This window comes from Pangasianodon hypophthalmus, chromosome 18, assembly GCF_027358585.1.
Source record: "Pangasianodon hypophthalmus isolate fPanHyp1 chromosome 18, fPanHyp1.pri, whole genome shotgun sequence".
Classification (NCBI taxonomy): Eukaryota; Metazoa; Chordata; class Actinopteri; order Siluriformes; family Pangasiidae; genus Pangasianodon; species Pangasianodon hypophthalmus.
In genome coordinates this window covers 3888064-3900075 of record NC_069727.1, presented here as the reverse complement: position 1 = coordinate 3900075, position 12012 = coordinate 3888064, and the positions used below count along the sequence as shown (strand labels likewise).

At 42.9% G+C, this 12012-nt stretch overlaps 1 protein-coding gene across 5 annotated transcripts in view; it reads right to left on the bottom strand.

Annotated features, from left to right (window-relative positions):
- Positions 1–11290, bottom strand: part of atp2b1a (ATPase plasma membrane Ca2+ transporting 1a) — a 46116-nt gene extending 34826 nt beyond the window's left edge. For 3 of the 5 annotated variants that reach the window (XM_034313078.2, XM_034313081.2, XM_034313082.2), the window contains exons 1-2: positions 11143–11290; positions 85–530 (exon numbers count right to left, since the gene is read on the bottom strand). In XM_034313078.2, the coding sequence (XP_034168969.1) occupies positions 85–277 (193 nt within the window). In that variant the 5' untranslated portion in view covers positions 278–530; positions 11143–11290. Of the gene's footprint in view, positions 1–84; positions 531–7570; positions 7788–10782; positions 11089–11142 lie in introns of those variants that run through there. The other 2 variants (XM_034313079.2, XM_034313080.2) reach the window with 2 other exon arrangements.
- Positions 11291–12012: the final 722 nt, after the last annotated feature.

The following is a 12012-nucleotide window of genomic DNA, read 5'->3' as shown; positions in this document are numbered from 1 at the left end:
ACGTGCAGACTCAGTAAAACCCTCTGTGCTTCACACTTTTTCATACTCATAACTAACAGAAGGTAGGAGGAACATCTTATGTACCGTCTATAGGTGAAGTTTTCAGTCTGCTGCAGAGTCCGTTAACGTCCCCGTAACAATCCTGGATTTTTTGTAATCCCTCGGCCCCCCGCAGTTCCATGAGTGAGCGCAGCTCTTTGAGCGAGCAGCCGAATTCTCCATCGTGATTGGGCTCCGCTATGGAGTTCTTCACCCCGCTGTACGAGTTGTTAGCCATGTCGCTGTGGAGGTGGGGGGGGAAGGAAAAAAAAAAAAAAAAGGCGTCCCAAAAGGAGAGCTAAATCCTCAGGAGACCGATGCCAGTAGTTCCCATAAACAGCTGACGTCCTTCAGGGAAGGAGGAGGAGGAGGAGGAGGACTGACTGTACGTGGCAGGACTGGGACAATTCAAAAGCCATTTCCCTCAGCTTGTTGCATAAGCTCATTCGTTCATGCTGACAGGAGCCTCGCAGAACACAATCCATACAAATCTGGAGAGAGAGACAGACAGAGAGAGAGAGAGAGAGAGAGAGAGAGAGCGAGAGAGAGAAATCAGAGGTAAGAATAACGTATTGCAACTGGACAGTGTGCAGAACTACGCAAGGTTGTTATGAAATGAAACACTGAACACCTAAAGTTCAGCAAGATTCCATTACACCTAAAAATAAATACAATGTAGGAACACCAGGTCACTGGCGAAGGTTCAACATGACACACTACCTACTCTCGCACAGGAGGAAAAACATCACAACTCCTGTATATACCTGATATCCTATCAAGTTCGATTTATTCATTCAACTTGTGTGTGTGTGTGTGTGTGTGTGTGTGTGTGTGTGTCTACTGAGCTAAAACGCTAATTTCAGTGAAGAAGTCTTTGCAGCGTGCTAGAACTTTAAACTATTAAGTTACCTGAGGAAGTAATGGAGGAAGTAATAAATCTTTACTTATAGCCTACTTTTATTTTGGACAGAATAACTTTCACTAAGAAAGGTTGAAAAAAAAAAATAATAATAAAAATCGCGGCAGGAAATGCAAACAGCGCTCAACCTCGGCAAATTAGTTTACCATAACGTCCACTTGTACTGAGTAGAAAGGAAATTGTAACAGAAAGGAGGGAAGCTAATCCTTGCCTCATACTCATACGCAGTGATTCTGGGTTCTAAAGTTTAACCCGTGTGAGGAAACTCAACACTTATGGAGCCACCATTTCCATGATGCTGCCAATTACGCATTAAAAAAAAAAAACAAAGCATTAATTAATACATTTTACAGCGATTCTCGAATCTGATTGGTCAGAAGGTGTGCATTATTTTCCTATAACAGCACGGCGTGGACAGTAATTCTGTCTGTGACCTGAACAACAGATAGAGAGCGGCACTGTGCTGCCACGTTGTGCCGTATCACACCCCTCCCCCAGCATGCATTAGTTTCGTATAACTGCATGGTCTGGAGTGTGTTATTCCTTACTTAAACAATTAATCATGCTTACAGGATCCATGGTTAAGTCCCAAATAACAGTCTGAACGAATCCGTCCCACTATCACGGAGTAACTCTGACTCAACTTGAGTGATTGCGAGCGTCGCTTTTCATACGCTTGTTGCAGAACGAGTGAAACGAAGCAGAAACAGCGGTTAATGAGATTAAACCGACGCCTTTCCTGAGCATAATCATTTGCTTCTTGCTCTGGGAGAGGAGCCTGTGCGAGAGTGTTTGTAAAGTAAACCTGTCTCCAAACTGCTGTCATTGGGCGGCTACATTCAGTTCATGTGATGACAGGCTGATATAAAGGCTCACTTTAAACGACACTCTGCACCGGTGATTAGAGCATTTTAAAAAATAACAGGTCAGCACCTGTATTTTAGAAATACACTGCTGTTTTCATTCACAAGTAGGGAACACTGGAGCTGATATTGGAGATTTGGATAGATTACTGTGCGATGTTGGAACTGTTTCACTCGCGGTCAGCGTGTGTCGATGAGGGGACGTTAACGCCTTTCACGATCAGCGCAAACACACCCTATTTATTTATTTTAACCACTAACGACGCAGCGGTGTAAGAGTGGCTTTCTGAACAGCACACTTACGTTTCATTGGCTCTTTGAAGGTTTTACAGTTAAGGATGATCTAAATGTGAGGATCTTGTTTTCGTCACTTGTCCAGTAGACAACTGATAGAGTAGCATGCGGTTTTTATGCTACGGTAGCATTTGATTGGAGACATGCTGCAAGTGTTCGTGCCTCATGATTGCTTGATATTAAAAAAAAATAATAAAATAAATAAATAAAAATTAACACTGGCTCATCTGCCACATCAGTGTTCTCTGAGTATTATCATCTCATCTGTGTATTTTGTTCTCCAGCCTGTCAGAGAAGTCTGGCACAAGCCAGTTAGCTAAAATCCAGACCAGAGGATATAATAATAATAATAATAATAATAATAATAATAATAATAATAATATTACAGCAGACGAGAAGAAGGCTTGAATCACTCTCTCTTAGATGAGATAGAAATACAAAAATACAGAGACCTCACCGAGACCTCTTGCCTCTTGTTAGTTAGCCGTTCACATGCCTTCCTTCATACTGGCTAACGATACAAATTCCTCAACCAAGATCAGTCTTATAAACTTCCTAGCTTCTCACCAAATTAACAATTCACAGCAAGAAAAGAATGTATTTCATTCATGCTTAACTTCGGTCCGTGATGACGTTGGACTTAGGATGTACGTGTACGATTTTCTCACAACATCTCAGGAACATTGTACTATAAAGCGTTTTTCTCCCCTGACTCAGTAACGATCACCTTTTTTTTAAATTAATTAAAAAAAAAAAAAAAAAAAAAAAAAAAAAAAAAAAAACCCTACACGCTGCAGCTTTAAATAAAAGTCAGCTGATGAAGAAGGAAGCTGATAAATGTGTCCTGTACTTTTTCACCGAGAAGCTGCAAGACGTTCTCTCAGCAGCTCTCAGGTCCAGAGCTAAAGAAACACACTTCCTCATGTGGCAGAAGGAGGAGTGCATCAGACAAACAACCTGCTTCGCTTCCTGTCTACGTAACTGTCTTGTCATAATCAAATGAGCCAGATAACCTGTTTATTGCAGGAAGCAATAACACAGCATTCCTACTTTAAAAAAAAAAAAAAAAAAAAATCCTGGTCGTATCTTTGATCAAGTGAAACATGTCAAAGCAAAATTTCCTGCTGTACTGGATCTGCCAATAGGGAAGCTTGAACGAGAGATCGAGCCTGGCCAGAGGGAGTGCGGTGCCAACATTTGCTACACGCTAACAGTTTCAAGTTGCAAAGCAGGTCACATGTCACAACAGCAGAAAATCATTGTGACTGGATGGCTAAAGAACAGCTGGGATGGTACATGGCTGAGCATCGGCACACTCTGCGTTAACCCTTTCCACGCTGGGCCAGCGGTCTTTAACACGTACGCATGGGAAGGAAGAGTACTCCGAAAACGTCCGTACGCTCATGGTGCTAAGATGATGATAGAAATGTGTAAATCCCACACGTCCAATCTCGTTTAGATTTTGATTCGGCAGCGCTGGTGCACGAAAACCTACGGAAACCCCCCCAGGCATCCTGGCTTGGCAGCTGAACCCCCCCGGTGTGTGTGTGTGTGTGTGTGCCAGCTCTGTGCATGCAAGTCAAGGACAGCGATTCCAGGGATCCCTCTGCACTGGAGTCACAGGCGGTGATGTATTTTTAGCAGCGCCCAGTCGACCCCCTCCCCGTCCCCGTCCCTGTCTCCACCGCGGCTGCAGCTGAAGTGGGTCATGACACGTCTATCTGAGGGGAATAAAGCAGAGGTGTCTGTTTTAATCGCGCTGTATGGTTCAGAAACCCCTCGGAGTGAGCGTCGTTCGCTCGACACGTGTGCGTGTGTGCGTGTGTGTGCACGTACACGCTTCGCTGCTTTTAGAGTTTTCCCCGTGCATGACACCAAGGACCGGGAAATCTCCAAGTAGGCACGGTGACAACACAGAAAACGTCCTTATTTACATAAATAACATCGTCAATTATTCGCACTGATTAAAAGGACAGTGGGAGAAAACCTTAGCTCTCCATCCATGCAAAGATTCAGAGATTCTGATTGGTCCGAAGACCAAGTGAAGGGATTCGTAAAGCACTCATTAAGATATACGGCTAAACCAACCTGCTTGTTAAATACACACGTAGCATCACACAGTGTAACAACTGGAGCACTACACAGTAGTGATCGCACTAATTTAAAAGCAGGAAAGGCTAGATTTATGAAGCTTAAATCTGTTTAAAAGGTACGCTATATCCACGTTTCCGTGTGAAAGATAGGTGTATAAGCTGTTCCCTTTAAGGCACCACTACAGTCACGCGGAAAGATACCGATCCTACCCGCAAAAATCCATCATGGCTTCTGGCACTGATTCAAACCAAGCAGATTCCACCGGTTTAATCGAGTGATCTTGGTGTTCAGATGCCTTTAAGGTGTGGCTCCATTTAGGCAGGAATAAAACCCAGCCTCAGCCCTTTGCTCTACAGCTGCGTTCACACTAGAGAGAGACAAAGCGACAGGCGACCCGTTTTCTACATATGCGAACTACGCGGAGCCACGATTTCAGCGACGTGTGAGCTGAGATTTTCTCAACTATATGCAAATGTAGCTATGATGCTAAGTGACAAATCCAAATGATTGGCTGGAATGAGTCCTCAGATCGAAACTGTGGTTGCAACTTATCCTGTCATACACAAGCTATTATTAAGTGTGTATAGAGACATTACAAAGAAAAATAAAGCTATAAAGGAAAAAGATCGTCAGTGTTTCTGGAGAGTGTTTGTAGCTGGTAGTGTTAACTTGCGCTTGGGCACGTAACGTACGTCAGACGCTATTTCACTTTATTAAACTCATTTAAAGACAAATGAACGGTAACCTGCAGTGAATTGTGTGCTGTAGGCTACATTTTGGCCGTGACTCTTTCTCATCGGAGCAGGACGGACGGTACACGCCCACGGGGACGACAGTAGCACTTGCAGCACACGCGCAAGAGACGAGCTACAAGCGAATGTAGAGTAAGTCAGGGATCAGCGGCGTTATCTGAACAGCACTCGTTACATAACCTTAAAACTTCAAAGCAAGAGCAAGGAGATAATGCCTCGAGATAAAAAAAATAAATAAATAACCCTTAACAAGCATCACAAAAAATTATAATCCCTCATTAGACGTTTGCTGAACCACGTCTTCATGGCCCATTCTAGTCAACATCCAAACTCTAAAGTGCTCATGGTATCAGCGCTGGTGATAAATCAGTCAACTCTAATGCACCAAAATTAAACCTGCTCCATTTTACTCTCGGGTTTAAGCACTTCATACTTCATCCTACTATTAAGCTGATTACCTCCGTTGTGTTTTCGGTCACTGACTTGTTTTCTGATCAATAAATCAATCACTCCTGCGTCAATCAAATTCTTTCATAATTCCCAAATGTACTCTTGCGCTCGTGTGGCCTGAGCGTGTCGTGGGTGAGACCAGAGCTCTCAGAGCTTAGCCAGACCCTTACGCAGCGCACGTTTCTGCTCCTGAACACACCTGTATCAGGTATTCAGCCTCGTCACGGGAGCTTGAAAGGGAAGTGAGAAATGTGGAGGACTATCTGGGGGACCATCGACTCCTTCTTCCTGTCAGTAAAAGCAGGAAGAACGCTGAGTTTTGGGTGAGGATTCAAACAGCGCTGTGATGAAATGGGATTTGACACAGTGTTGTGCACAGCAACAAGGGCATTTACTGACGAAAAAAAAACAAACAAACAAACATGCGATTAGTTCCAGTTTCTACTCTCCTCTGTAGCGTATACTAGTCCCCTTTTTGGGTGTTTACGTCTAGAAGAACATCTATCTTTTGCTGTAAATGGATTTAACGTCAAATTAATGTCGCACAAAAGGTGCTTCTCCACCATGACCGATGAGCGAGTCGTTGCTTTTCCACCTTTTTTCCCCCCACGATGAAAGAATACTGAGGACACTCCAACTCAACACTTGGACTGAGGACTGAGAACTTCTGTCATTCTAAACAAGGCAAAAGTAGTAACATAGCAATTACAAATAAATCTGGTGGTGGCGCCGGAGTGCTGGGAAAAAACACGACTCCAAGGAAGAAAAGAAAAATATATAGATCGCAGAATCGGAGCAGGAATCAGAGACGTGATGATCGTCGATGGGGAAGATTGCAAAACTAGAGGAAATGAAGAACTGAGATTACAGAGAACAGTCGGTCTTCATCGTCACACAACCCTGGAACATCTTCATCTCTGACATTTCCATTACAAAGAGACAGAAAGAGAGAAAGAGAACTAAAAATTTCCAGCACAGCTTTAAGTGGTCTGAACATCTTTACTGGTAACTGATCAGATCTGCTCCGTCTCCAGTTTTCCTGCACACATGTCTATCTCTCGCGACTGCATTTAAGAAAATAAAACACTGAGTGCAGAGAGGCGTGACGCTGAGCCTGGCTGAAGAACCTTGCTGTTTCTGCACGTGAGGTTTGAGAGAAAGTATTAGCGTACGTGTAAAAGAGAGAAGACACGAGTCCAGTGATGAGTGAGGGACGATAGTATTATAGATAGGGAGGAGTGAGATATGCAACCGAGAGCTAAAGTTTCTGCAGAGTCTTCTAACTGGACTGAGATGGAATGAAAACAGGAACCGGGGCTTATAGCACACGTAACCTGCTGCAGCTAGAGATAAAACGGTTCTTTTGAAGAAGTGACTAAACCTACGCTCTTGCCTTGCGTCCGTCGAGTCATTTTTTTTGTCTGTGCGTGATCAGCTGAAAGGTGTCAGCTAGCTTAATTCACCACCGATGACAACAAAACAACTAATAAATAAGAAACAGTTTAAAAAAAAAAAAAACACAAAAAAAAACCAACACCAAGGTTTACAATGGTTAAAGTTTTGCCTTTCTGCACCTGAACCTATAGGGGACGTTATCTTTTTTCTTTCCTGGTGTAATATATACATGGATGTGCAAGGATTGCGTAAAGGCTTGTGCGATTAACTTGGTCGACTGTTACCGTGATACTGTGAAAAGGTGATATGTTTAGTGCGGGTAATCGCGCTGTAGAAACCGTAACACTCGTACGAACAACCGAAGCACACAAACACGTTCGGGTGAAATGTCAGGGGTTGTGTCGTTAGCTACTGCGTCAGTGTCACTGTAACACACTGCTGCTGTACTGCTCCTTTCTGTTCCACTTCAAACACCACCACAGAGTTAAGAGGATTCATTCAGACATTCTCTCTCTCTCTCTCTCACACACACACACACACACACACACACACACACACACACACACACACACACACCTACCTACCTACAGCAGGTATACGCTTCACAAATACCCCTGAGCATTACTGTCTCCTGAACCTGAATCACCTTAGGGTAATGCCTGTCATTTTCTTCACTTCAGGAAATTAAACTATATCATGTGCACCTCTGTGTGTGTATGTGTGTGTGTGTGTGTGTGTGTGTGTGTGTGAGATATCTAACACACCATCATAGTCAGGATCTTGACACATGACATGAGGGTTCACGCAATGCCACGCAATGCCACGCAATGCCACGACTCCATAAAGTTTATTAACGCCTGGTGTCGACCCGTACAGTAAAAGCCCCGTATCCGCCGTTTCACGATTTCGTCTCACAGCGTGTCAGTACACGTGAGGTCTTCCTCCACTCATCACGTTCATTCTCTACGACGACCTGCTTCACTGAAACAAACAAAACAAATAAAAACCTGCTAAAACTTCTAGCAAGACAGCAATGTTGCGTTACAAAAAAAAAAAGAAAGAAAAGAAAAGACGGACAATTCTTAAAACTGTAAATGTTAACATTTCGTAAATGTTTTTAAACATATCACGATATCTCAGAAAATTGTGTACAGACGCATAATTCATCACGATATCGATGTTATATCAGCGTATTGCTCAGCCCTAATATAAACGCAGTACACTTTCTTTATTTCTATTCATAAAAAGAGAAAATGACTCGTTCTGCGGCGCTGATGCAGAAGTGCAGAGAGACTAATATTAATTCTTTCGAGCGTTAATTTAATAACAGCAACAATCCGTGCAAGGTTATAAAAGGAAAGAGAAAGAAAGAAAGAAAGATGACCTTATGAATTATCCTTCGTTCATTAATTATTTGAGACGGATTTGCTGACACACACACACACACACACTGAGGTGCATTTTTATTAGAATACACATCCTTCAACTTCACACCATACACCATACACCATACGTGTGTGTGTTTCACTGCAGCACAGAGCTGAGGGAAGATACTCCTTTACCCAGAATATCTCTCATCTGATGATCTGACACTAAACCGTGATATTCCTTTTATTTTTTTCCCCCCAAAGCATTTCGACTTTCCTTTACTCTCTCGAATCAAACTGAAATCTACAGGAAAGTGAAAAAGCGTTGTCCGTCTGCTGTTAAGTGTCTTTGCTGCTCCTGAACTTTGACCGGCGGCGTTTCTGTTTTGAACCCGTGCCCTCGGTGACGGTGACTCGGCCGCCCTCGGCGCTCTGCTCCTCACGTACGCTGAGACTTGAATTTCACTACTGCTCGCTTGTGCTTTGCGTGGCCTGTTGAGCGGCGCGGCGTGGAGCGTTTCTCCGCTGCTGCGCTGTCGCTGTGCGCGTGAGCCGCCGACGAGGGGGGAGAGGGCAAAAAAAAAAAAACCTCGAGAAAGTCCGCCTGAAAAAATTCTTCAGCTGAATTTCGCTTGTTTTCTGAAGTTACCGAATGATATTCGTTTAGAAAAGGGCAAACGAGCTGGAACTCTATAACTGTATAAGACACAGTTATCTAATCAGACTCACACCGAGGCTGTCTTTCATTTATTTGTCTTTCTGAGTGACAGAAGAAGAAGAAGAAGAAGAAGAAAAAAAAAGGAAAAGTCTAAAGACGTAAAAGGTTCTCATGGAGGTTATTTCATAACACGAGTGCACACCTACGCTTATTAAGACAGCAGAATTTCATCATGTAGCCTAACGTCAAGAGATTCAGCTCCACGTTTAGGGGGAAAAAAACAAACAAACAAAACAAACAAACAAACAAAACAAAAACTAGGAGGTGAAGATCTACTTGCTGACCTACAACCGAACCCATGAAGTCTCTGCACAGGATATTTTTTTCCCCCTCCGCATTAAACACACAAATTCAATCAGGAAAAGTCAGATCAGGTGTGTTAACAGGTGTGCTTGATGAGGAGTCTCGATCTCGCACGCACGTCAGGTATAAATAATGCTCAGAGACGAAAATATCACTCGGGCATGAATATTACAAAATACGACAGCTGAACTGATAATGAATAATGCAGGAGTCACACGGGGGACGCTTCTATACAAGACGTTTCCGCATCACACACACACACACACTTACAGCAAATCTACACACACACACACACACACACACACACACACACACACACTAGGGCTTATATACTACTACACTACAGTGCTTCAGCACAACCAAATGAGGTTTTGTGCTGCATTTCCACAAACTGGATCCCTAAATCTTGTGCAAGTCCACCACACGAGGGATCTCCAGCCCAAACACACACACACACACAAACACACACACACACACACAATCAGGGAAAAGAAAAGAAAGAACAGACAGCTAACATTACACATGATGCATTAGTGCTAGGACATCTTCCTAATATCTTAATGTTGCCTTCCTAATCTTTCATCCAGCACCAAGGCAGCTCTTTCTTTCTTTCTTTCTTCATCATTATTTATTTATTATTTTTTATTTTCTCAGAAGCTAAAACGCCCAAGGAGAAGGAGACAGCCACACAGCCACACAGCAAATGACAGCCAGCTAGCAAGCTAACACCTTTCTCTTTTAACGTTGCATAACACTCAACAGTGATCATGTCAGCATGCAAGTGAAGACTAGACGCTTTTATTCTCCTGCAATGATCCAGGTCAAGATGCTCGAGCTGCCATCAGGAGCCTTCATCTCAGAGGAGCTCTCGGGCTAAAATCTGCACATCTGCACATCTGCACACTGCTCTCCGCACTCGGGCTTTGCTCTTTATTCGTTTACCTTCTTCCTTTTTAAATGGCAATGAGCGTTAGCTAGCAGCAATGACCATCCATCCATCCATCTATCTATCTATCTATCTATCTATCTATCTATCTAGTCCACGCGCCACGGTTAGATAACGTTACACACTGGATCTAAGGGGAAAGAAAGTGCCTCACCTTGTATCTAGCCTAGGACCATGTCGCTGTCGATATGCATGGACCGTGTGTGTGTGTGTGTGTGTGTGTGTGTGAGATATTCAGTTATGTATACACATATGTCATTTTTTACATGATGTTAGCTTTCATTTTAAAAACAAAACCCCAGAACAAACCACACCAAACCAAACCACACCAAACCAAATGATCTCTTTCTCTCCTTCTCTCTCTCTCTCTCTCTCTCTCTCTCTCATTCTCTCCTTCTCTCTCTCTCTCTCTATCTCTGACCTGTCATCATGCTGCTGCAGCCTGTGTGTGACACGCGCGTGCATTCGAATCTTTCTTCTTCTTCTTCGTATTTTTTAAATATTTAAATCCCAACGACTTAACGGTAACTCTCCAACGGAACTCTTTCACTGTCACCCATACTAACTAACTCACTCGCTCACAAACTAACAAAAAAAAGACAACATTCTTTTTTTTATTCTTCTTCCTCTTAGTTCATTTACCTAGTGGGTAGTTTTGTTGTTGTTGTTGTTTGTTTGTTTGTTTTTTTTAAAACCGGACCAGTCCATTCACTTCACTTCACTTCACTTCACTTGACTTCACTTGACTTGTCGTTACTATGAGCTAGCTCCCAGTGCTAGCCAATTTGGCTAGCTAACGTTAAAGAAAGGGCTGAAACAGTTCCCGAGCTGGATATATATATACCAAAAAAAACCAAAAAAAACCCTTAGCCACAGCTCAGAAGCGCGTGCTGGAAATTAAAACGAATTGCAGGAAGAAATATTTTTCACCGCAATACTAAAAAAAAAAAAAAATAAGCAAAATAATTGTAAATAATATATATATTTATATAAGACACTCACCAAGCGGCGTTCGCACAAGTCTCCGTGAGCCGCACTCCAGCCTGTCCACCACCCTCCTTCAATCTGCGCCGAAGCCCCGCCCACTGGCGAGCGTCGCTGAGGGACACGTGACCCACGTCAGGAGGACGGCTCGGAGAGATATTAATGCGAATCCCCTATTGGCTTAACCGAGATCTCTGTCGCTGCTGGAAACCGTGACGTCACCGCCTATTCTCTAGGATACATACATATATCTTTATACATATATTATTTTACATTTCCGCCTTTAAACCGTACCCGTGTGTGGCATACGAGTGCAGAGTTCAAACCACGAGTTTGAAGAGAGAGGAGTTGGTAGTACACGTGATTCATTTGACCAAAAAAAAAAACAAAAAAGAGAAATAAAATATCAAATAAAAATTAAGCTCGTGCACAACTCAGCACCGCTCCGGCTCTCTAAGCCCCGCCCACAGTCTGGGACAAGTCTTCCCCAGCGGCTAATTAAAGCCGACGTCACTCTTTCCATGACGTAGAGATTTTCTATCTTGATTCGATGGCGCTGTACTGGCAGCACGCAGGACCTAACTACACACACACACACACACACACACACACACACACACATATATATATATATATATATATATATATACAGTACTGTGCAAAAGTCTTAGGCACTCTATTTTTTAGTACAAACTTTGTTATAGATGTTTATTTTCTGACTTCTACATTATTGATTCAGTACAAAAACATTTTAGATTCCAAACATTAGTTTTTCCAGCACAAAATGAAATGTTACAGAAAAAATGTTTGTGTGTCAGTAAAGAAAGCAGCAGATTCCATAAGAGACACTTTTCAGATAAAAACAGAATGAAGGCTGCTGGGTTTCGC